The sequence below is a fragment of the Cynoglossus semilaevis genome, chromosome 11, assembly GCF_000523025.1.
Source record: "Cynoglossus semilaevis isolate Cse_v1.0 chromosome 11, Cse_v1.0, whole genome shotgun sequence".
NCBI classification, from domain to species: Eukaryota; Metazoa; Chordata; class Actinopteri; order Pleuronectiformes; family Cynoglossidae; genus Cynoglossus; species Cynoglossus semilaevis.
In genome coordinates this window covers 15,080,080-15,105,949 of record NC_024317.1, presented here as the reverse complement: position 1 = coordinate 15,105,949, position 25,870 = coordinate 15,080,080, and the positions used below count along the sequence as shown (strand labels likewise).

Genomic DNA, 25,870 nt, shown 5'->3' with positions numbered 1-25,870 from the left:
CTGGTGACTGATTGTCTTCTTCACGTGGTCACATTTTTGTCATACTGTATCTTCCAATGTCTCCTCTTGATTGAATGTTATGTTTGTCTAACTCCCCCATTTGACTGCATGTATTTATAATGGAGAACCTGCACTGACGCCATATTTCAGAAGGGATTTCTGTCTTTTCTGGGATAAAAGTCAGTGTTTTCGGGCCCTTTTTATTATGACTTTTCTCCACTAGATGCCGCATTATTTGTTTGTGAATAAATGGGGCATTTATCCAGTAAGACTTAAAAATATAACATTCTATAACAGTCTTGTTGAGGTCATGTGATGAAAACTCCCATCTGCTTTACTGTTGTTCCAGACCCATTGTCTGAATGGTTGTCACTCACCGTCGTCGTGCGTTCAGAGAGGTGAAACCAGTGAAGGAGCGGCTCCTGGGAATCACACCGCTGTCGGAAGGAGAGTCAAATCGCAGCTTCACTGACATCCTGCTGATGGGGGAGAGAGAGAAAGTTTGATTCAGGTTTGATTTTTACCATTTTTGAAACATCATAATACAGTATATCCAGTATTTCTTTATGACCTAAGTCATTTGGATTAAAAAAACAGTGTCATGCTTCCTTAATGTTTAATTTGCAGCTCTCTAACAACCCTCAACTGATGAAGCAGTGACTCCTCCTCCTCATTATTTATACAGAAAAACACTGTGTTTTGGCTACATAGCGGAAAGTATGGTGGTTCAGTCTCAGATCCTTCTGTGTGGAGTTGGCATGTATGTGTGTGAACAGCTATGACACGTGTGATTGTCCGCCTGAGCCGTATCTCCGACCTTCTTCCGATGTTTAGACCTGAGCTTGGGCCACACGGCGGCTAAATGCTGTAGGGCTTGTCTATAGAGCAGGACAAGGGCAGATACAGTCCTTATTCTCACTCGTTGCTGTATGTGGTAACTGGGCGTCTGTTTACACCTTCTTTACTTTTGCTGTGCACATGTGCAGACGTTCACATCAACAAGACCACCCTAACACTGAGCTGGTCAAAAACAGGAAACATGTCTTTGTGGGTCACATTAAAATGAGGAACATCTCCAAACAGACACAATGTGCAGACATTGGTCCAGATGGAGGACAGTGAACTATCAACAGTACAGTATGAAGTACTTTGGAGTACTGAGGAGTTCAATGTCAGAGTTTGGGGTTCAGGAGCAAAGTCTGAAATTTGAAGTTTTTTGCTCAAGCTTAAATGTGTCATTTTCCCTTCAGATACAGCACAGCAGTAGTGTGGAACAGTACCAGTGTTCCTGCTTCACACCCTGGTTGGACTGAGGGCACTCTATGTGTGGGTTTTGCGGGGTGTTCTTACTTCCTGTGGCAGCGGCTCAGTTGGCATTCCTCAAACCAGAGGGCTTTCAGTTTGAATCCAGGCTCATTTGTGAGCACCCTGAAGCTAAGGACAGATTACTGAGTATAAGTGTTTTGTGTTCTGCTGGTATTCACTGTTCAAATGTGTGGAAAAAGCAGGATGTGGATACAGACCCATTATTAGACCACCACTAAAGAGGAATACTCAAATAACGTAAAGATTTAATTTGAAAACATCTACATTTCTTTCCTTTGCAGCTTTGCATCAAAGTAAAACCCTATATGTGTTACTGGTCATGATCAGTGGGTCAGATGTCCAGCCCGCAAGCCATGGACTGATGTTGTGCGAACTAAATGTAAGTTTACATGAGTGAAATTCAAACAATTTGACCTTAGAGCTCATGTTGGGTAAAACATGTAAACCAGAGGTGGTTGGACTGATGCACAGTACTGTATTTTAAAAAGCCATAATAAATGGACGTAAAGGCCATTTGGTAGAGTCAGCCTCTGTGGGCCAAATGTGCTTCCAGTGTAAGTAGTTTAGAAAAAAACATTTGGACCCAGAATGTAAAATACTGTGTTGTTCTGGAGCCAAAACCAACAGTGTTACCAGGCAACTGCAGAGACCAGGGAGATGGAGAAACCAGGTCTGATGAGAGGTATATATGTGTACATATATTTACACACAGACAGAGTTCTGCTGGTTCACTCCATTATCTGTCAGGTACTGTTTGCACATACAGTGTCTTACGCATGTTCTGGAAGTTTCTTTCCTAAAGGAGGATGAAAAACAGATTCACCGACAAATGCTGAAAACATTTAAGGCTAGTTTGTGTGGTTTTTGGGCTGACCCTGCCCTGGTACTGAAGAACTACAGTATTCTTATTCGCACTTGGTCTCGTCATGACATCTGAGATGATAGTGGACATTTCCCATGGGTCCAGTTCCAGTGTGACCTAATTTAGGGGAAGCCTGACATATTTTACATGTGACAAAGTCAAAGTTTTATTGTTATACTACAGTGAGAGGACTGACCAATCAGAATGGTGGTTACTGCAGATCCTGGCAACAGATCCGTGGAGGTGGTGTGAGAACTACAAAGTTAGTCCTCATTCTTGTATCTGAGGTTACTCTCATAATATAAACAGAAACAAGAGTGTAGAAAGATAGAGTACATTCAGTAAGATGTCATCAAAGAGTCCCACAACCTTTTGAACAAAACTCTAAGTACGGCCCACGCTAACATGGGATCAAATATGACATGCAACATTAGAAATTCCAAAAATATCCATTAATTTCCATGCATTATAATGTTAAGGAATATTTTACGTCAGTTGTGAAAGTCATCATCTCGTGTCCAAGTTTTTTCTTTTTCTCAATTTTTTTCCTCCAGAAACGACTTTGTGCAGGTGAGGATGTCTGTGTTAGCTTAGCACAAACCAGCTGTCTTCAGTCGTTCTAAAGCAAGATATGACGGGTTTAGACTGAGTTATAGTTGTGATTCCATTATCCTCAGAACATGTGGTTACTGAAAGAATTACAGTTTCACCAGGTTTTAATTCCTTGTCTGTGAAACGCGAACAACAAAAACCATCATTAAATCAAATCCTTCTTCTGCAGCTCCGAGAAGAAAAGACACTTTTGGTGATTCATTAGCCGCTGTTGGATGGAACTGACAGGCAGTTCAGTGAGTGCAGCCGCTGCAGCCTGTTGGCTGAGCGGAGAGAGCTGCAACTGATTGAAGGTCGGTCTAGACCCACTGCAGCCAAATATGATGGAAATGAGATATAAAGTCAACAGGAAAGTGAATGGAAAATAGATGCAGGTCTTTACTGATGTACAGGAGAGAAAAATAAATATTATTTGAAAGGGAATTCAACGTGAGACAAGGGAGGTACATTCCTTGAGTGAGGGAGAATGTGGGGGGTGGCATGTGTGTGTGTGTGTGTGTGTGTATATAAGGGGGGGGGTCTCTGGAGGGAAAACCTGGGTGAGAGCTGGTCTTAAAAAATTTGTCTTGACCTGTGAGTGATTTACGGGGTCCCATGTGGTGAGGAGGTGCTGTGTTCTGTGCATGTGTGTGACTGGCCTCAACACTGTTAGTGTGTGCAGCAGACCCTGCATGAGGGGCCCTCACACACACACACACACACACACAAGACAAACAGAAGGAATTGATTCTCCTCTGTCTCTCTCTCTCACACACACACACACTCCTCTCTGAGGGTGTGGTATGACAGTGTGGTTTGACTGGTCTCATTGGATCTTCACTCTCCTCCAGTTCAGTGAAATTAGCCTCAGTTCTTCTTTATTATTGGCCCAGGTTCCGGCCCTTGTTCTCTGAGGTTGGGCCTCGTCCTACAGATTCTCCCTGAAACTGTGATTCCATCAGTGTGACACATTCATGGCTGCGTGGACGTCAGTGGTTTTTTTTAAATGTGGGGATCACATTTTTGGGGAAAACACATAATTCATCACAACAGAAAAGCAAAAGCTAGTAAACGGAGCCCAAGTACTTGTACCACAGTTTGAAAACCCTAAGGCCAAGATTTCTTAAAGCTATAAATAGCTTTAAGGTTACCTTTGTTGGTAGTCAACAGGATCAGTGTGAATACAACCTGAACTTAGTGTCATTTATGTGTGTAGTTACTGACATGTGATGTCAAGTATTTGTATTTGACGTGTTTGACTTGATTCCTTTTTTTTAACCCTCCACTCGTCTATATAATGAAAACGAAAGGTTTTTTCTCACCTATTTTACTCTTCACTTTACCCCCACCTCTAAAGTCCTCCCTCTCCTCACCCCGCACGCTCCCTGCCTCAGAGAGTTATCGCTCATCTCTGTTTTACATTAGTATCAGTGTCGCTCTGGGATTCTGTACACATTCCAAACAAACATAATCCACAAAAACATCTTTCGTGGCGTTCAGAGCAGCAAACAAACTCATCAGTTTAATCCGTGTTAGTGTTCCAGAGGAATTTTCTTCAACACAAATACAGGGATATTAAGATTTGTCAAAGAGACAGGAAGTGTCACTGATAAAGATTTGTTTTCATCATCACTTCAGATGTTGTTGCAGCTTTCATGTCATCACTGACAAACTCAGTGCCGCAGAAAACATGATTCTGCGTTTGAGGGGAAGAGGGTCAGAGGTCATGGATGACTAATGTCCCCCAGGGCAATGAACTATGTTTTTCTGCAGACATACTGACACTGACACACACACACACGCCTATATAAACATGAACTGCTCATATTCTTCTCAAAATAGAACTTGTCCAGAGGATGTGCTGCAGTTTTAGTATCTTTAAATTAATGCCATTCTAGAATAAATGGTTAAATGAGCGGCTGCTTGGTGGTTAAGGATATGGACCTGAGTCCAAAAGGTTCGAATCCACCAGCCACTGAGGCGCACTGAGTATAGTACCGTCTCCACACTGCCCACTGTGGTGATGGGTAAAATAAGAGGTCACGTTTTGTGGTGTGCAGTGGTGTGCTGTGTCACAGTGACAAATAAATCACTTGAACTTTTTCACTTTCGTACGAATGCTTGGCATAAGGAGATGTTAGATTCAGATTGTTTGTTCAATTCTTAAATAAGGGGCAAAGGTCAAAGGGCAGAAATAAATATTACTGTAGGAAGATCAGGAAAGTGCAGCTAAATGAGATGGATGGATGGATGGTTGGATGGTGGATGGATGGATGGAACAATCTCATCGGAGCCATACTCTGATTAGTTTTCCTAAAATGTCCACTAAACTCAAGTTTTAAGGCCTCGAAGGGATTTTTGCATCAACTATCATCCTTACATCAGCTGTTGTCAATATGACTGGAGAACGGTGCTAAAACCTGCTTTCACCAGTCGGCTCTTTCAAAAATGTTTAGGCTTTTTGTTGGATGTGAGAGACAGAAGAGAGATGTTAGGAAAGAAGAAGAATGTTGGTGATGAAATGGACAAGTTTACGAGGCTAAAGGGTGAGGGTGGGAATCGCTCCAGTGGATGGTCTTTTTTCAGTCATTTACAGATTTGACACAGGACTGTGGCTCCGTTACAGCTGCAGATCAACTGTCCCGAGGAACCTCTATTCAGGAACGATCCTGAAGTTCTTTTATTTACTGTATTTATCTCTGTTTTACTGAGTGTCTCTCACTTTCTCTCTCTCTCTCTCTCTCTCTCTCTCACAAACACACACACACACACACACTGACACACATGTACAGACACTTGATGAATGCGATCTGTGTCTGGTTGTATCCACTGATAGATGAAGTGTGAAACTATGTGAGTCGTGTGTGTGTGTGACAATCTGGTGGATGATTGGTTCAGGTCCAGGCTGTGTTTATTTGCATGTTCATCTGTGTATATCAGGTCAGTGAAAAGTGAGAAGATAACAGTTCATCACTTATCCCTCTGCAGACAAAATAAAAATAACAAAATGATCCTTACTTTGCTGTGTTTGATCCAGTGGAAACATCAAAAGCTGTGAAGTTGTTTCATCATCGTTTCATCGTCATGTGAGTCTGGAATAGAGGCGAAATATGAATTATAATAAAAAGAAAATAAATCACAACATATAAAAAAAAAGATTCACAGCTTTTATAATTAATTTCACACGTACAAATGAATTAATGTTGCAGTTTAGTAAACTGCTAACCCTCCCAGAAACTCAAGTGATGCATTGTGGGTCGCATGCTGCCTGGCCATGTGGCCTTCTTTCTGCATTCCTTCATGACCACAGACTGGGCCACTGTGAGGTTGTGTCTGGGCAAAATGTGGCCCTCGAGCCTCTTTTTGATAAGACTGGATTTACAACACGTGTCAAAGTCGAAGCTCGTTCACCTGAGTGATTTAGTTTGATCATATTAAACCTGGAACTCGGGTATTAAACCTCCAGGAGCAGGTATTTGACTCCATGACGGTGCACCAGAAGTGCAGATGTCGACAAGTCGACTAGTATTTTTGACCCACTAGTCATGTGTGCAGTCAGAACAGGCTACGTAATGATTTTGAAATATGTCTTCTGATTTCCCCCAGTGTTTGTGCAGCGGAGCCAAGTGACAAATCAGTGGAAAAATGAATGGTCTCAGACAGAGAACAAACTAAATCATTTATTATCATCAACCAAGGAATAATAACAAACTTCTTATTCGCTCTCTCAGTGGGAAACTCTTTCACAATCTGCTCAATCATCCACAGACAAACTGGATCTTTGCATTTTCTTTTCTTCCTCATCTCCATTCTCTTTCAAACAAAAAGAAACACTACTGTCGTCCTGCGCTATTTATTTAATTATTTTTATCCTTCTCCTCCTGGTTTGTCGTTCTGTGTATGTGATTCGTGACATGTGAAGGAGAACATGAGGAAGAAGAGGAGGAGGAGGAGAGATCTGGGTTTGTAATCACACTCTCCTCCATGCGTCCATGGTTTTCTCCTCGATTATTTCTGCTGTCATCACCACTTCAACCAAACCTCAGAGAGACTGTTAACACACACACACACACACACACACACTGTACCCCAGTATAAGTTATGTTTAAATCTCTGTACGTCACATTTCCAGGTTCCTTCCTATTATTTCCAGACAAAAACAGACACAGTCGGTATAAAAGGAAAGATTTTACATCTCAATCTGTGACTTCCAGTTTGTAAATCAAATGACTGTGAGTTCATCTTTACCAAGTCTGTACAATAGGTTTGCATTTGAACTCTTCTTCTCCTGCACATTTAATCTGACAAGTGGATGTGAACTAGTGGGTTAAAAAACAGGAGTAGAAATCTTACAACTGAGTAAACACTCACTTAGTAACACAGTAACTTTATCATATATATGTATGAATGAATGCTGAACCTGGACTAAATACAGTTAATTTTGATATTATATTATATGTGATTTAATACAAATACACTGACAGGAGTGTGCTCGTAATAAAAATCCTGCCATAGGTTAATTACCGCATGTTTAAAGTGACAACACTTAAATTGAATTAAATTGGTTGTTTGTCTCTATACATGGGTGTATGATGCACTGCACTGTGATGCAGCCCAGGATCAGGTGGTAGATTATTAATTAAATTGAATTCCTGAAAACAAAGAACACCAAACGTAGGCCATGAGTGGAAAAAACACTCAGCTTAAAGTCATTGTCAGGTGTTTGTACAGAGTCATCAATGATACAAAGGATAAACTGATATTTCCTAATAAAGTAGCACTTGATTTTTTTAAAGCGAGTTCTTCAGCTAAAGTTCTTAAATATAAGAAACTGAGTGGCTGTATCAAAATCAAATGGACTAACTTACCGGGAAAATGTTGGCTGTATTTTCTAATATTCAGATCATCTTTAAAAAAAAAAACAACACATCTGACAAGTTTAACTTATTTCCTTGAAACCTTTTTTGAAATCCATATTTTGCAGCCTAATGGACAGGAAGTAGAAGAGATGAGCTGCACAGATGTGATGACAGGAGGTTTCTTTGAACCTGGTATGAAAGGCTGGCAGACTAATGAGTTAGCGTTCCTGTTCCCTGAGTGATAAAGCACATTTCCTCCTGACTCCACACAGGACACGGAGCTTCAAATCCACAGAGAGGACAAGACAGAGTGAAATACTGCAGCTCAACGTGCCAGTACTGCAGTACGTTCAGTTTTTGCCTAGCTTTGCGCGTTTACATCCAGAGCAAATATGAAAGTCCTCTGAGATGGTGACGGTTTCCAGGGTCCAACACACAGAGAGACATCTGTGCAATCGGCACGACTCACGCGTCTGCAACACTAGGAGTCATTTATTACCAATTTACAAATAAATACAATTTCAAAGCAAGATGAAAATAGATTTCAACAATTTCAATTTAGAATATGATTTTGCAGGGAGCCAATGACCAGAGGCTAAAGAGCCACGTGTTGAGGACTAAGAGTTATGTAGTAAAGTTAAAGACAAACGACTTTCCCTAAAACTGTGTTGAGTCTGTGTTTGGTGGATTTGACGTCTCCCAGGTTTTACTCTGTAGATTTAAGGTTCTAATAGATTCAGCAGAAGCTGCAGAACCGTCTCTTCACTAAAGACCGTGAAGAGTGTTCGGATGAGAAGACAAGTAAAGGAGGGTGAGTCTGCAGGTTGCAGGTTTGGATCCTGGTTCCAACCAATGATGTTTAATGTATGGTGTTTTCCTGAGAACTATTGGTTTTTAAAAATATTTCTGAAAGGTAACATGATCATTGGATCTCAGAGTGGGGGGCATGTCCTCTAAAGGCACTGAGCTTTGTTAATTGTATTGACTTTTGTAATGTTATTTTATCTGCGGTATGCTATAATGGCAAAACAGATGTTGTGTCGGATCGGATTCTTCCTTGGCCATTTACCACGTGCAGAGGATTGACATTCTTGTTTTTCAGTCTCAGATAAACAGTGTCATTACAACACATGTTCCTGTCAGGACAAGGAGCCTTGTTTTTAGGCTGTTGGTTGTTGAAGTGACGTTGTAGGGAGCAGAGAGTGGAGGTCACTGTCAGCATAAGAAGATCGATTTCACCAAAAGTTAGCTAGAAATCTGCATAATCGCCAAGAAAATTGTTGTAATTGTAAACACAATACACTTTAAATAAATACATAATGTTTTTGGAGTTCTTTAACACCGCAGTACGCCAGAGTCCACGTCAGGTGGTAGACATGCAGTGAGTTTATCAGTTTGTCAGTGTGTTTATAGGACATCAGTGTGTTTGTCAGACTGAAGCCTGAGTCTGAGTCTGAAATACAGTTGAACCAAACAGACGGACAAACACAAACAGCATCAGGTCTCAGTGACTGACAGTCACAGAGGATCATGTTCATTTAACAAGTCTGACTGAGTCAGAAATATATGAAGCAGTTGGTGGAAATGATATATGAAAACAACAGATGGTCAATAGTTGGAACTGTCCAATTTAACTAAAGGCAAAAATGGAGTGTTAAGTCTGTGATTTTTGAATACATTTAGCCAAATTCCATAGTGCGCCTAATGCGCCGGAGCATTAACTAATTACTGTTTGTTTAAAAACAGCTGGAGAAATTTCTGAAATACTTGGCCTTTAGAGTCTGTTATTAAAACAAAACATGGTGAAACTGTTTGTTTTTCTTACACCTCATCTCTTGGACATCTCAACCTCCTGTAAACCTGACTCCACTCATTGTTTCCCTCGTTCCGTACCAGTGGTGCAGCAGAGCGTAGAAAGCCGATATCTGTGTTTGACAGCGATGCATATGAATGTCACAGCGTGAAGGTCGTCACAAAGTCAAGGCTCGCTGTGCTTCTGTCAGCTAAGGTTTGGAAAAGGAAGCTCAGAAGCTGAATCGCTGCCAGGAACAGGAACGTCTCTGCCAGGGGAAATTCAACTTCTCTGTTGAGCGTTCTCTTTACATTGAGCTCATCGATGGGGTTGTAAATCTTTAGTTTCAACTCGGACATCTATCTTGACTAAATAGTTGGATTTGTTCTTGAGTTTTACCTTCTCTTCATCTTCCTCGGTAAGAATCAAATGTAAATCTTCTACATCTCCTGTACAGACTGCGTGAAGACACTTTTTCTGGTGATTTTCCGTTGACGTAATTGACTTCACTTGGCATAATGTAGGCCATTGAAAAGGCCCTGTGGTGCGAGCTCAGTCAATCTGGAATTTCACCAGTGTGTGAAATGGAAATTCTTCTCCTGCCTCCTGAGGCAACCTGCATATTGCTCAGATAAAACTACACCAGCGGGGGGCGCAGGCCGCCCTGTCACAGAAACACCTCATTAAATTCACTTAAAATACAGCCGGCGTCATGACTACACCCTGGCACACATCAATTGTGAATTTTAGTCTGGTCTAGTGGATGAGAAATACAGTTTCCCTTGTTTGCTTTTTCAGTTTTGCAGCAGATGGAGCCGAGACATAACAACTGCAGCTCTGCTGCTGGGGCAGCTGACTAATCTGTCACTATTTAATATGTTGAGGGATTTTTTTGGCAAGAATCTAGTGATACGATACATATCACGATACAGGGGCAACATTACGATGTATTGAGGTATACTGCGGTACTATAGGCACAACGATCAATAAATAAATAAATACGATAAAACAATCAACAACAACAATACTGTAGTTTTGTTGTAATCACGAGCGAAGAAATATAAGCAAAAATTAGCTGATCCAACATCATAAATATTTGCATGTTAATTGTTAAAACAATCAACAACAACAATACTGTAGAATATGGATACAGTATCGTGAAACAAAATATCCAGATATTTCACTGCATCACTATTTCCTCACAACCCTAGCCTCCTGCTGTCTTTAATGTCCACACAGACCACCACTGTCTGGTGTCCTGCTGTACCTCTGTTTGGACCTCTTTGGGAGCAGAAACATCATCGCCACCTCCTGTACCACTGAAGAAACTGAGTCCGAATGTGTTTGGTGGTGTCAAGAAAAAAAACAACATTCATTCATCTTTCCTCTTCTTGTTTCTCAACAGTCTTCTTTGAGGCTGGGCTAAGCCAAGCTAAACTAATCCATGAAGGACATTGTGAGCGTTATTCCCTCCATTACCACTAGGTGTTTCCAAAAGTCAAGTACAGCGACCCCAGCTCACTTAGGTTCAGACATGTTGAGCTAAGTTTGCTTTGTCATGAGGCAGAATGTTATCGTCTCTGTGGGGGCGAGCAGTGGGGCAGGGAGACACCTCCCCCCTGTGGTCCACCCCTGCTAAGGAGGGATTTAAAAAATGTAAACAAACAAGTGTTCAGACAGAGACGCACTACAAAAAGTATACGTGCAATACACTAAATCAGACAGTAAAAATATATAAACACAATAATTTTCACCACCCCCATCACCTCCTCCGCCAACATACACACATTCACATATTGATTGATGACCCATTGGTCAGCTAAGCTGGATAGTGTCTGGTTTGTGTTTTAAACACGAGCGTCTGACCTGTAAAGGGTCAGAACAGGAGTTTGACCTCTGAACACGCTGCAGGTAGTGGAGTGTAGCAGCACCGGCGTCATGTTCTGTCACACTGGGGCTCATAGATCACTGTGGAGTCTGGATGAACTTTTCACAACTGTGAGTGTTGAAACACTGATGGAAAAAAACTCCTTCTTTGGTTTAGGAAAGTGACCAGAAAAACCCCTGTGTTGATGTTTGTCAGTGAAGTTTGTTGGTGTAGAATTGTCTATGATGTCTTTGAGTGAAAGATAAAAGCAGTTGAAGTTGAAGTTGAAGTTGAAGTTGAAGAAAACAATACGTCTGGAAGTCATGAACACCTTCTTTACATTTTTACTTTATGAGGCAACAGAGGGCAGCAGACTGTGACAGTATGTTATAGAGCAAAAAATAAATCTATAGAATGTATTAAAGGTCCAGAAGGTGGCAGTTAACACTGTTGCCTTACTGGAGAAACATTGCTATTTGCTTGATTCCTGGTTGATTATTTTGAAGTTTGCATGTCTTCCCCATGTCAGGATTTTCTCCAGCTTCTTTTTACAGTCCAAAAACATGCAAGATTAGGTGAATTGTTCACTGTCAACTAGCCATACGCGTGAGTAGGAGTGTGAATTGACCCTGTTATTGACTTGTTAAGTAGTGAATGTTTTAGCTCTACTAGCTGTGAAATCAATGACAGAAATTTTCTCACCATATTTATTATAAAAATGGAAAATTGATGTCCTAAACACATGGTTTCCTCACCATTGGCTCAGGGTTGGGCCGTGAACCATATATTTATTTTTCAACTTGGTTTTGCCCACACAGTATTTTATTTTGAAAGCAATCAATTCCATCATTTGTAGTTTTTTTACTGAACCTTTGGGCCCTTAAGGTAATTTTAGTTAAATTTTGCATTTAAAAAAAGGACTCGAGTCTCCCTGAAGAGCTTCTTTAAATAGTGAGAAAGTCCTGATGATGACTCAGCAGAGGGCTCCAGAACTGACACCAAAAATAAAGCTGCATGTACAGTATATCAGTGTCCGTTAGTTTAAGTTCATCAGAAACTATTTCAATGTTCTCCTGAAATTCCATGTGTAAATTTTTCACTTAAACAAAACTATTACTTCAATAATGTGTTCAGCTGCATTTTCCTTGACTACATTTGTAATGAAAACAAAAATGCAGGTTTGTCCTGCCTGATGGGGGCTACAGTGAACTACAGCTGCTAATGATTTGTGACCCTGCCATCACTGTGGCTTTGTTTAGTGGCTGACCATTAAAGTTACAGCCATCAATAAAACGCCCATGAAGGCACAGCAGTCAATACCTAAACTTTAAAAATCCACGTCTTAAATTACTCCAGATGAACATGAGGTCGGCAATTATTTTTTTAAGCAGTTAGTGTTTCTGTTCACTCACTAAATAACAGGGAACAAAGATTCAGGTTCAAACAAAGAGAGGGAACAAATAAACTCCTGATCATAAAAAAATAATATAAAAGTTGCTACTAGTTGTTGCAGTTAGGCACCAGGGATTTCACTAGCAACTGCTTTCTCTTCTTAAAATCTTCTGACACTAAACACACTTTAAAAAAAACATTTTGGTCTTACAAATTACAATTTGTTAATTGATTGTGTTTTTATATGTAAGAAGTGGTCGTGTGCTCCAGCAGTGAGTTTTCATTCTCTCTGTGAGTTTTCTTCCAGTTCATCATTTTCTCCTGAGGATTTGTTGAGCTGGAGGTCAAAAGAGCACCAAACCAAATCAGCTCTGCTCTCGTGTTGCCATCAGACGCTATGATGTCATCTGTCTAATTAGAAGCAGCAGGTATCGGTGTGTGTGTGTGTGTGAGTGTGAGTGTATGTACAGAACGTGTGTATTCTGTACTGTATGCTGCATGGTGTTCTGTTGAAAACAACCTGTATCTTTTATTTGAGGCTATAAAACTGTTCAGGAAAATATATTTACTGACGAAAATAAAAAGTTAAGCCAGAAGTCGCTTCATTTTCCACCTCCAGCAGCAGCAGTGATTTTCCAGATACACTTGGCTTATCCCATTATTTCTTTACAGTTTGGTGGAATAGCACAAATGCATGTGACATTAAAAAAACGATTTAGTAAAATAGGTCATAAAACTAAAGCATAGAAGTATATAATAAATATTGTAAGAGGTTTTTCTTCAGTGTTGGGTAAATATTTGCTGTTTCCTCTGGTCTCCTCCAGGATGAATAAATAACATCTGTCTTAGAACTTTTTGACTAATGCTGATGTGTCTGAAAGAAAGCAGATCTGAGGGTGACCTTGATTCACACAGCATCTGAAAGTCACCCAGAAAGACTGGTTTACACAACTCTGTGGAACACTGTCACCACCACAGCCTCCAACAGGAGGCACTATTATCAATGTCATATGTTTGTATAGAAGGCAACACAACTAAAGATGTTATATGTCTGTCCTTTTTCTGCTAACAGTTCCATTATGGATGCCAAGGACATGTATGCATGTTCTCACACACACAGACACACACACACACGCTCTATGTAATAAACCATGAAGGCAGAACAATAAACATCTGCACGCTTCATTAGAGCACAAAGACAAACCCATCAGCCTTGTAATGGACACAGTTAATTGTTGCGTTGCAATTTTCCCCCATCTACGGAGGTATTTTTAGACAGTCTGATGACTTTTTTCTAAGAAAATAGTGAATGATGAGCAGATTCAGTCCTACATCCACAGTGAAGGCTTGAGATTGACTTTATAACGGAAAAAGATCATACTTTCCGCTCATCCTATCCTCCATTAATACAAATATATGCCCAATCCTAATCCTTATTCTAACTCTATTTGACCCTTACTCTAAACTTCATCTTGAACTTCATAATACTCTCTTACTCAGTGGGTACCCAAAAAGTGTCCCCACAAGGACAACTGTCCCCACAACTAAAGAACTTCTAACAAACTGTGTCCCCACAAGTATATCAAAACAGAGAAAGAGTGGGAGAACGGGAGTAGACCAGGTTGTGAAAAAGGAGATTAACCAGATCCAGGTGGTCGCAGTAAATGTAAACAATGCACTTATGTACTAGTCTCAGCAGGGGGCGATTGAGAAAGTCAGGGTGTGTAAATAAGGACTGATGTTTCACTGACAGATTTAATACCCTTGAACATATACGAGTTCTGGAAAGTTCTTCAATTCATAAAAGATTGGGCTGAAGAGACTGAATATATGTTCCCAAAGTGGGGGGGGGGGGGGGGGTGCCCCTCTAGGAGGGCATGGAACTACTACTAGGGGAAAGTTTCAAAGTGGGTAAATTGCACATTTTCTTTTCTCCTAAACTTACAACTTTTATAAATGTGTGTATTTTCTTTACTTTCACATTTATAACTTCATATGAATTTTCTCTCTGAAATATACAAAATATACAACTTTATATACATTTGGGAATTACTTTGTCAATGTGGCTTTTACTACTACTACTACTACAACCACAACCACCTACCAGTCACAGAAGAGATTAATGCAGGACAGCGGTGCTGCAGATGTTTGTGCAGATGAAAACTGCAGGAAACTGTAGTGTAGTGTAGCTGCTCAGTATTGACTGTTATGTTACTGATACAGCTGCAGGCCAACTGGGCACGAGGTAACTGTATACAACTGGGATGTTAAAGTAGTGGCCCATGAGCCACATGTGGTCCAGAGACAATGTGGGAGTGGCCTCGTCTGTAAATGTAGTGATACAGTTTAGGCATAAGCTCCGCCTCCTTTCATTAGCGCTTCCTCTGCAGGCTGTGGTGAGGATTTAGGACAGGAACTAGTCCCAGTCCTCATCTGCTGTGGTGGTACAGTACAAGGACCACCAACTCTTCTCACCCCACTTCCCAGCTTTGGTTGAACCAAACCAGAGGTTTCCCATAGTATCATCTGCACTTCTTTGTCAGAAGTGGCTCCAACCATCACATGGTGAAGACAACCCAGAGACTCAGCCCCCGGCTGCTCATCAGTGCAGTGGGTTTAAATGCTACTCCACATCCTGCATGTCTTCAGGACACGGAGACACAGAGCTGAACTACAGCAGCCGACCAACTCTTCTGTGATTGGTGTTTACAGACACCGGCTGCACTTCAGTGCAATTGAAGCAAACACATAACACATACAAGTATGTGTACGAATAGAACATAAGTGAAGTCTTTCCCCATCATTCAGTACCATTATAGCCAATGAATTACAACACAGCAGGACTGAGTTCTTAGAGCTAGAAGCATCTCTGCCATATCATGAATCAAACAATAAGTACTAAGTACTTATTAAGTAGTCACTAGGCTTAAAACAACAACAAACAAAAACAAACAAAAATAGTTTTAGAACATGCCAGAACATGTGCTTCATCACAACTCTTCATCACATTAAATTTCAATATTAATGAATTAGCCAGGATGCAAATTTTCAATATGCGTCCATGTAAAGCTCACCTGACAGAGGAAGTGCTTCTTTGCAGCCGTCACTGTTAGTCTGTCACACCAAACAACAACAGCCTGAGTGGAGGAGTCATATCCAATACACTCTCTGTGTGTGTTTGTGTGTGTGCGTGCGCCCTCGTCAGCCGTCTGCTTGGTCCAGATAGCGTCCAGCAGCCTGAGAAGTTTTTTCACACCAATGTCAGCTACTTCACTTCCCCTGCTCCTCTGCTCTTCGGCTCCTATCTCCTCTCTCCTCTTCCTCCTCCCCCCTCTCTCCTGGTCCTACTCACATCTGCTCCTCCAGCCTCTGCCCCACTGTTTTCCTTCCAGCTCTGCCTCTCCTTCTCTCTCTGCTCTCTCCCCCTCAGCTTCATCTCCACTCCCTTCTGTGTAATTCCCTCCTCCTCCTCCTCTTCCTCTCTCAGCTCTTCCCACTCTGGAAATCTTCCCCTTCTTCTGTCCACTTCGGTCTCCTCACAAAGTCATTGGACATTTGGGAAAAAAAAAAAAAACTTTTATATTTTTTTTACTATTTTTGTGTACTTTTCTCACTGTTGTTTTTTCCACACTTTTCCCAAACGTAAACCAACTTCTTTGATGTTTGTTTGGTTTTTGCTTTAAGACTTTTATAAATAGCAGCTCAACTGCTGTTTACTCTCCATTGATACTGACCTCGAGTCCTCGATCCGCTTTAATGGGGTGAACGTTCACATCAGACTCTGCTGTGGGAGCAGCGTGTCTGGAGAATTCAAGGAACCTCTAATCTCTCAGATTTTTACACTGAAACTTGAACGTCACATGTTTAACTGTAAACTACTGTATTGTAGGAACTCATTCAAGGAGTTTTCTAAAAACTATTGTACTTTATAATTAACTTTGAGAGTTAATGTATCTAAATGACCAGTGTACTACAGGTGGACTTTGGGTTAAAATAACCCAGCTGAAAAATTGTCAATATCAGAAGATCTTTGTTTTATTATTGAGGGATGGATTCTGTTGTCAATCTGCTTCACGTTTACACAGACACACACACACACCAAGGTAGCGAAAACACACACACTCTATAGAGTAGAGCTGGTTTTATATACTGTATCTTTAGTAACACACAAATGTACATACCACACACACCCACTAGAAATGAGGGCAGATATTTACTTCAGCTGGCATCTTCATTACACACACACACACACACTGCGGGCAGAGATAAGGAGGCAGGGACGTGCATATGTTGTGTATCTGAGGTCTGCATCTCCACTCCCTCATCACACCCCCACCAGCGTAACAGCTGAGTCTACACTTGTGTGTATGTGTGTGTATTCACTTCGTTACAGACTCGGCATCTGTGCTCTCCAGTTTTTAATTCCAGTAGAATTGCAACCTAACAGGAAAGAACAACAATATTCTCAGTTTTAGAACAAGTTTTTGTTCTTGTTTATGAACTTTCTCTATTTAGAAAACTATATTAAAGTGTTTCTATTTTTATTTTTTTAAAGTAACTTTTACAACTGTAGTTACAGTTACAGATGTAGACATCAAATTGTGTCATATAAAATTGTATTGACTTATGACAGTGGTTCTCAATGTGTTTGGTTGCTCCTGCATGTGGAAGGTAGCAAGACATAATCAATTTCACATTCAATCATTTCTTTGCACTTCCTTAAATGATGCAACACTTCCTTTGCTGATCTACAACGAGGGGGCACTGCAGAATCTAAAAATGTCACGTCAACATTAATAACGTGACGATTCCTTGCGGTTCTGGGGGTCATGAAGGTCAAAGCTTCAGACCAAGAGTCAGATCTGAGTCAGATGGTTTTACTGCTGCTGAGTCTGTCCTACACATAGAGTGAGGCCAAACCCTCCTACACATGTGACAGATGGAAATGTTCTCTAGGATCAGGGTTCTAACAGTTCCTCAGTTGACATTCCAACGCTGGATTCAGTTGGAAGACTCTGAGTCTTCTGACAACAACACTTTCACTGTATTCAGTTGTTACAATAAGTAACAGAAAAAGATGGGAAAGTAGGAACAAACATTTCAGTCCAAGGTCCACACCTGGACAACTCTGCATCTACCTTGACCATGGTGCCCCCGGTGGGGAATCAGACACATGGGGAAAAGCATTATTTCAACTTGCAAAACTGAAGAAGCCTCTTGGATTAGAGGTGAAATGTCTTCAAGAAACCTACTCCGTTGCCCTCAGTTGCCCTCGATGTTACTATTGACCTGGATGACTGAAAACCTACACAGACACGCTGATATAAAACTCATCTTTGTCTCTTCTTGGGAACAAATAAAATGACATTATTTTAAGTGAAATCGCTCCTGGTACACATTTAATGAAATTACAAAGTTATAACATTGTTAAATATATATATACGTATATATATATATATATATATATATATATATATATATATGAATGATTATGTATGACTGAAGTATTTCATTTGTCTGTAGCTTTTTTTAAGAGACGTTGACTTGATCAACTACTCAACTACTGTAGCGTTACGCCACCTTCTGGTACAAGGGTGCTACTACATGATAGAAGCCAACAAAAGTTAGTTAGTAAGTAGTAGTGTAAGTTATGCAATTTTATGTAAATTTAAATGTAAAAAGAAAGCAATAAAAGCTGAAACTTAAAAAAAAAGGAACAAAAAAATCTTTCGGTCGTGACCAATGCTCTCAAATCATTCATATATCAGATATTTCAAAGATAAAATTTAAATTATAGGTTCCTCATGACACTGCTTTATTTAAATGTTCCCTCAAACCCTGAGCACAACTTCTCGAATTTGAAAATGATCTGCTTTCCACTAGAGAAACTTAGCAATCATTGTTAACCCCTGAAGAACATTATGTCTCTCTCGCTCTTTGGCTGTTATTTGTGTCGTTAATAAAACAAAGTTGAATCGTAACCCTAACCTGCTCCATACAGCTGAGGCTTCTGTTTAACTTTTATTTGTTCATCTACTTATTTATATATTTTTCCTCTGTTTCCGCCGCGGCTGCCATCCCAGTCTGCCGTGTGCTGAGCCACAGGCCAGCAGCCAGCTGAAGTTGCCGGCCTGAAAACTGAAGAAACCAGTCGATTGTGGTTTTAAGGTTTGGCCCCAAAAAAAATCACACAGTTGTTCAGAGGAACTGATGTTCAGAATCTATGACTACGCCGTCTATATCACAAAAGGGAAAACAGGCATGTCAGTCATAGGTAAGGGGCGATATCTCAAACACCCAGGTCAGGGACAAGCCGGGTGTTTAAGACCCCTGCCGGGCTGCAAGACCTGAGGAAACATTTGTAGGATGAACCGCCTGCTTCAGAACATTAGACAAAAAAATGTCTGTCTTCTGTCACTGCTCTTACAGCAGGTCAAAATATGAATTATTCGAATCCTGGTTGATGAGAATTTGATCTTTTTTTTTATTATTCTTTGTCTTTATAGACCTGTATATAAACCTGCAGAAAGAGCTGTGATGTCATTTGAGATGGGCTTTGGCTTCTATGACCCACAACAGAAGATGGATGGAGGTGGAAGAATGGATGGATTTTTCTCAAAATCTTAAATCTCACTCTGCTCTGACTAAATCTCAATAAAATTCCACTTGGCGTCTCAGGCTTCAGGTATTCACACTTTTACAGACTAGCACACACACACACCTTTCCTTTGTGTTTCTGGACACACCTATTGTCAGCCCTCACCCACACACACACACTGACATACACACACAAAGCAGCTGTTCCCGTGTCTCATTTAGCTGCTACTGTTACAAACATGTTAAAGCGTCCTCTACGGCAGTGCCAGGACGAGATGGGCCACAGTCAGCAGATCAGCATCAGTTACTATAGCAACAGCCAGGGTGCAGACTGTGGAGCCAACATGGCTGCCAACAGCAGAAACAGCAGCAGCCAAAATCTGGATCGTTGGACGCATGAGCAACAAACCCCACAGTTGCTGACGCTGGCATCCATTGTAGTGACTTTGTCTTAATCACATGAGGTTTTTTTTTTCTTTTTCCAGTACTTATAGAATGATCTGTGGTTGTATACATACATACATTAATAAATACATACACAGTCAAAGATATAACAACATGCATATTCTGAAGTGATATATAGAAATTCCTTTTTAAAAAACGAATTAAACAAATGCTACCACTATTTGGAGTATTTCTCCTTCTCTATGCCATGTTTGACATATGTTAACATGAACATGTATGTAAATACAATACCCACAATTTACTTTACAACAACTTTAAATGTTCTTAACTGCCCAAAAAGTCCAACGTTCAACTTTTTGATTTACTAATTAAAATGAGAAAAATTCTAACTGTATTTCTTTCTTCTAGCCATCCAATAAAATGGATAGTGTACTATCTTACGTTTGACTGACATAAAAAATACCAAAAAACTTTACCTTAATTTATACACTCCTTAATCTCCTTAATCTCCCTACAGGAGCCTCTAAAGGTCAAAAAAATTCATAGTACTTCATATGACTTTGGGTATTAATTGTAAGTCTGGGAAATAACTGTAAGTTCAGTACTTTATAACAGTATTTCTTACTTTGAATCACCATAAATATACGCTACTAAGTAATACCGTACTGTACTTGCCAATATTGTATTACACAACTCACGTCCAACATACTCTTCATTGTCGCTGAGGACGAATGAACACGGTTCTGGGTGCATGTTGACAGAAAATCAAGAAAATAGGAGTTGTGTGGGATGCGTCCTGCTCCACCAGCTGACTATAAATACATGCAGTACGTACCATGGCTGCAAACATTTTTAGCATGTAAATGTGAGAGCTGGTCACTGCAGTGCGTACTTACTGTATGAAAGCTGAGCTCTGCAGCAATTACTGCTGTGTATGTGACGCCGGGGAAACTCCAGAGTTTGGTCTAAATGAAAACAGCTTACACCCAGTTAGCAGTGACTGTCTGCAGGAAACAAGACCAAAAATATGATCACTGTCCCTTCCTGGACGCTGACAGCTTCATCTGACTGTTCATGGTGGCTGTCTCTGACAGTGAGGCCTGCTGTGATTCATGAAGTCAGAGAGAACTTAATGAGTGTAGTGTGCACTCATGGTGTTATTTTTTACTGTGGGTGTTAATTCAGTTTCATCAAATCTGTACCTGAGCCTGAAAAGATCCACCAATAAGAGGAGTCCAGAACATTAACCTAATCCTGTGTGATTATGGGAGACGGTGGGACACACACAAAGGGAGAACAAGAGAACTCCATACAGAGAGACCAGCGGTTAAACCAATGGTGCTCAAACTGGTGATCTTACTATTAGGAACTTGAAGAGAGAGTGGTGTGTTTTCATGTATGGGGCGCAGCCATGAAACACAATCATGTGGAAGGAAAGACTCCAGAGATTGTACAAGTCAACACAAGAAAGATCGCTCGTGCTGCAGTTTGTTTCCTCCAGGTCTTAGGTGAGAGTCATGGAACCTTGAAGGAAATCAATCCACACTTTACCTCTGCGTTACAAAAACTCAAGGAGTGCAGGATCTGGAGATTTTTGCGAGTGAAGGATAGGTGGTGGTGGAGGGGGGGAATCGGCTCCTTCTTCCAGCTTTGTCTGGGCTTGGGGCCAAGCAAGGGGAGGACGGAAGGAGGGCAAGGAGAAGAAGGAAGAGTGGGTGGGAGGGTGGGAGGGGTAAAAAGCAAGAGAAAGCAGGCAGGATCAGTGGGGATTGCAGGGGAGCACGGAACAGATGCAGAATAAGTCGTCCTCAGCCAAGCTGCATCCTGGCTGCTACAGTCTGCAGTGAGCAGCGCTGATTGGAAACACAGTTAGAGGTTCTGGTTTCAAACATAGAGATGTACCGTACCGTACTGGAACCGTCCAAACAGCTGCTTCTCTCACCAGAGTTTTCTCTGAATTCTCAGTAATTAGGGTACTGATAATTGATACTTATTTTACTCTAGTCTGTAGAGATATTTTATTTTTAGTATATATGGGTATAATTAAAGAAATCTATGAATTTATATCAGATTGAACAGCTTTATCTTTAAAACAAAAGATGTGACTTTGTGAAGTGTGGCTGACTGGACTATCAGCTTGTTTTTCGACATTTTTAGTTAATACTTATATCATTTTATATGCTAGTGAAGCAGCCCCCAGCAGCTTTGCTGTCAGTAGGTTGGTGATCAAACTTGTCATCAGGACTAGAAAAATGCTACATAAGTACAGACAGAAATCAAGTGTTGCTTTGTGATATCTCATTGAAATGTTAGTTACCAGCAGGTGTCGCAACAGGGCCCTTAGAGATGGCTCCCATTAGTCCATATATCAATGACAAAATAATTGAACAGGTTTAGACACTGTAATGGTCCCTCTTGCCTGGGCCCCCAGGGGGTCTAGAAACACCCCTGGATACATACACAGGATTGATCACAACTGTATTCTCTACACACCTGTGGATGGGTGGAGCTACCTTAATGTGGGGGCAGAGATTGTTATGATCATCACCTTTGCAGCATCACAGAGCGTGAAATCCAAATAAAAGTTTTAAGACTCAGATTCTGTCAGATTATAAAACATCTACTTAGGTGACTGAACCAGGACTGAACTATAGAAGATGAATACATGTTTACTACTCCTCGGTATTCCTGCAGTGTCATCTATTCCATGTGCTCTTCATCATTTCCTTTGTTACATCACAGACCTGCTCACTTAATAAATTGTCAACATCTGTGGCCTGTGGGCAAAACATATACCGTACTGTGGCTCTGTAGCTGTTTTGTTTTTTTTTGTCCCCACTTTGAGTCCAGCCTGACCGGAGACAACTTTCCACAACATAGACACGTCAGTGAACAATATTCACTGCTTATGTTCCATGTTTTTAATCAATCCAGAGGATGGATTTAAACAGCAAGCATGTAGACAGTTAACAAAGGACAGTTGTGGTGACTAGTCAATATTTATCGTCCTAACTTCAGCTTCAAGAACCTTATCCTTTATGAACTAACCAGATCCTGTTCAGATGATTTCAAATGGTTCAGCTTCACCAAACTGCACTGTTCCATAATCCATTCATCTTTGCATGGTGTACAGATCATGACTCATTTTTTCCAACACGTCTTTTCCAGCAGTCACTGAAGTAGTCGGTTAAATTATTTTACGAATGGAAGTCTTTAGACACAAACTATTCATGGTTTAGCTCACGTGTCCTTTCCCTGATGCAGATGAAGGTAAAATGATGAAGGTTAAATAATAATAGGTTAAATTCTAAAACAGTCTAGAATATATATATTTTTAATATTAATTGAAAAGCAATACTGATATATGCCATTAGGGGTCAGCTCAGGGCCTAGGGGTTAGAGAATCATAGGTGACATAGGTGTGGAGGATTGCTGGGTTGAATTCCATGACTAGCATATAATTGCAAGATTGCTGGTTCAAATCCCAATTTTGGCAGGGCTGTGGTGTTTTGGGCATGCACCAAAACAATAAATAAATTTTAAAAAAAAACCTATTCCATAGGTACAAATAATTCAGTTGTTATTCACTGGGGTGTAATAGTACATGGACAACTAAAGCGTTTTCTTCATAATATTTAATTATAAATATTTAGTATTAGTTTAGTGTTAATATTTCATTGAACTTAAGGTCTGTTGGAAAACAGTGTAATTCTCAGTTACCATATTAAATGTGTGTATCTGTCTCCATATGCGAGTAGTTGACTAAATGACTAAAAACTAAGCTAACTAAAAAAAGACAATTTCTAACAAAATAATTTCTAATGAATGAGAATTTAACTTGTGTCAAAAGAGGAAATTGACTTTTGTCAGTAGACAAGGCAGACACTAGACATGTTCATGACAGATGGGTGAATAAAAGAGGTGAAAAAGGTGAAATTGGGAATAGAATTTTATTATAGTACTTGACAGGTTTAGGATGGATGTTTGAAGGCACTGGAGTGTTTGAGCGGTTTGGAGTTTATGCAGAAGTTATAAATCCCACTCATTATTACATAGCTCACAATTCACTGCAGCCAAAGACATGGCGAAAACATAAACTGGCAGATGCAACCTGGCTGATACGGATGCCGAGGACACACTAAGAGGCAGGTATGGCCATGTGGAAAACTGCAGTAGTGCAAATACCTGTGTCAAAGCAGTCTACTGAGAGTATCCCTGTGGTTCGAAAGGCCACAAAGTCATTTGAATGTCGCTGCTGCAGTTCATTTTGCAAACATGGCTTCATGTTTCACAGCATGGCTCTATTGTCAGTCTTAATGCAGCTAAGATTTGTGTCTGGATTTTCATTTTAAGTCAAAAACCATTGGTGTTAATCTAAAACTACAACTCTGTTTGTCTTCAAGAGTCACCTTGTAATTTTTTGTTCTTCAAGTATCAACACAATTCTTTTCACTGGGGTAAAACGTATATTAAATTTATTAACATATTTTAAAAAATATGGGGATTTATAAAACAGTGGATTCATAACAATATAGTAAATTATAAATAAAGTAAAATTATAAAAGCAAATAACATGAACAATGAAATTGTTAGGAGTATCATTATTAGAAGTTGAGTTTTTAAATAGTGTAAATGAAATGTCAGGTACATTTACAGTACATCAAAGTCGTTAAATGTAAACACTACCCATAATTACATATCCCAGAATCCATTGCAGACAGACACACAGCAGAAAAAACTGAGCTGGAACAAGCATCTAATACATATATTTGTAAACTTAAGTTCATGATATTAATAATGTTTGCATTTAAATGAAAAAGACATTGACAGCTGATGATGCAACATTTGTTTCTTGCCCCTGTATGCTGCCTGCCGTGTAGGGCGTAAAAGTGTAGCTTCCTGATAAGTTGTTTGCAACCATACCGTAAGACAGTGGTTTTTAAAAGAAATTTCCACAGGAGGCTCTGTAGGAGGGTTCTGAAATAGTTGGTAGATTAAACATAGATAGAACATAGATATTTTCATACGTCTCCATTTTTGCACTTTTAAAATAAAAACGTTAAGCTGAGAACATGAAACCTGAGGATGACATGACACCAGGCCAACATGAAGCACAACTTTGGAGTTTCACTGCTTCATATCTCCATCAGTTTGGATGTTCTTGGTTTAAAAAAAAAAGGATCACCTTAAATTCAGGATTTGATGACCCTAGTATTTAGATGTATTTTTGACAGTGATGGCAGGGGCTGGGAACTTCAGACGGAACCTCGACCTTCACTCCAGAAACCCTCACAAAAGCCTGCAGCCTCACAGACACACATGAAGTCCAAATAAAGAAACACGACATCCGGGAAACGCGAGCTGATCTGCAAAAAACCTGGAATGTCTGATCTGAATCTTTCTTCTACCCTTCAACCCGGTGATGATGATGGAGAATAAAGAGACATGATTGGTGGACGCAGGCAGCAGAGGCGAAATGTAAACCCCTTCGATCCGTTGCATTGGGGGGCTAAAGGCTGAACAATCCTCGCTTGTGTCTGTTGTCTCGGTGGGTGTTTTTTCCCCCTTAAGCCCCGTTTTCTCCTTCAATGACAGCAGGAGCAGGAGTCAGCCGGGCGGCGGTGCGGCAGGAAGCTTCCCCCGGTGCAAGAAGGATTTCCCTGCACGTCTGCGGTAAGAGCCAATACACAACAACAGAACTAGCACCGAGATAAACAACAGACATGCGTGTGCGCAGTCCACCAGGAAGCTGAAAGAAATACAGAGTAGAGGGGAAAACGCGCACACAATGCACAATGGTGTTGCCCGGGGCTGCCGCGACAGCTCTCTCAAACTAACCCGGGAGAGCCTCGCTCGGTTCGCTCACTTGCTTGACAGCTGCAGGGCCAATGGAAATATGCAGTTAGCCAGCTGCGCAAAGGCTGCAGCCAATGGAAAAATGTGAAATGCGGAGCTGCTCCTGGAAGCCGAGGGTAAGGTTAGGCTGGCTGCAGCAGCAGCAGCCTCACTGCCGCCGCTGCTGCCTCCACTGCCTCCACTAAACTTCCAGCAGCAGACACGGATCTGTTTGGGCTTTTTTGGACACTGCAGTGGCCATTTTAGAAAAGAAGAGCATTTTAACTTTTGTGCCGGGCTCGTCCATGTGAATGTGGAGGGACTTTATGTGTGCCAGAGTGAGT

At 40.7% G+C, this 25,870-nt stretch overlaps 1 protein-coding gene across 4 annotated transcripts in view; it reads right to left on the bottom strand.

Moving 5' to 3' along the window:
- ripor3 (RIPOR family member 3) overlaps positions 1-16,082 on the bottom strand; it is a 30,447-nt gene extending 14,365 nt beyond the window's left edge. For 2 of the 4 annotated variants that reach the window (XM_017036968.2, XM_025059838.1), the window contains exons 1-3: positions 15,764-16,082; positions 5,798-5,871; positions 378-479 (exon numbers count right to left, since the gene is read on the bottom strand). In XM_017036968.2, the coding sequence (XP_016892457.1) occupies positions 378-475 (98 nt within the window). In that variant the 5' untranslated portion in view covers positions 476-479; positions 5,798-5,871; positions 15,764-16,082. Of the gene's footprint in view, positions 1-377; positions 480-1,350; positions 1,435-5,797; positions 5,872-15,763 lie in introns of all 4 variants that reach the window. The other 2 variants (XM_025059837.1, XM_008320896.3) reach the window with 2 other exon arrangements.
- Positions 16,083-25,870: the final 9,788 nt, after the last annotated feature.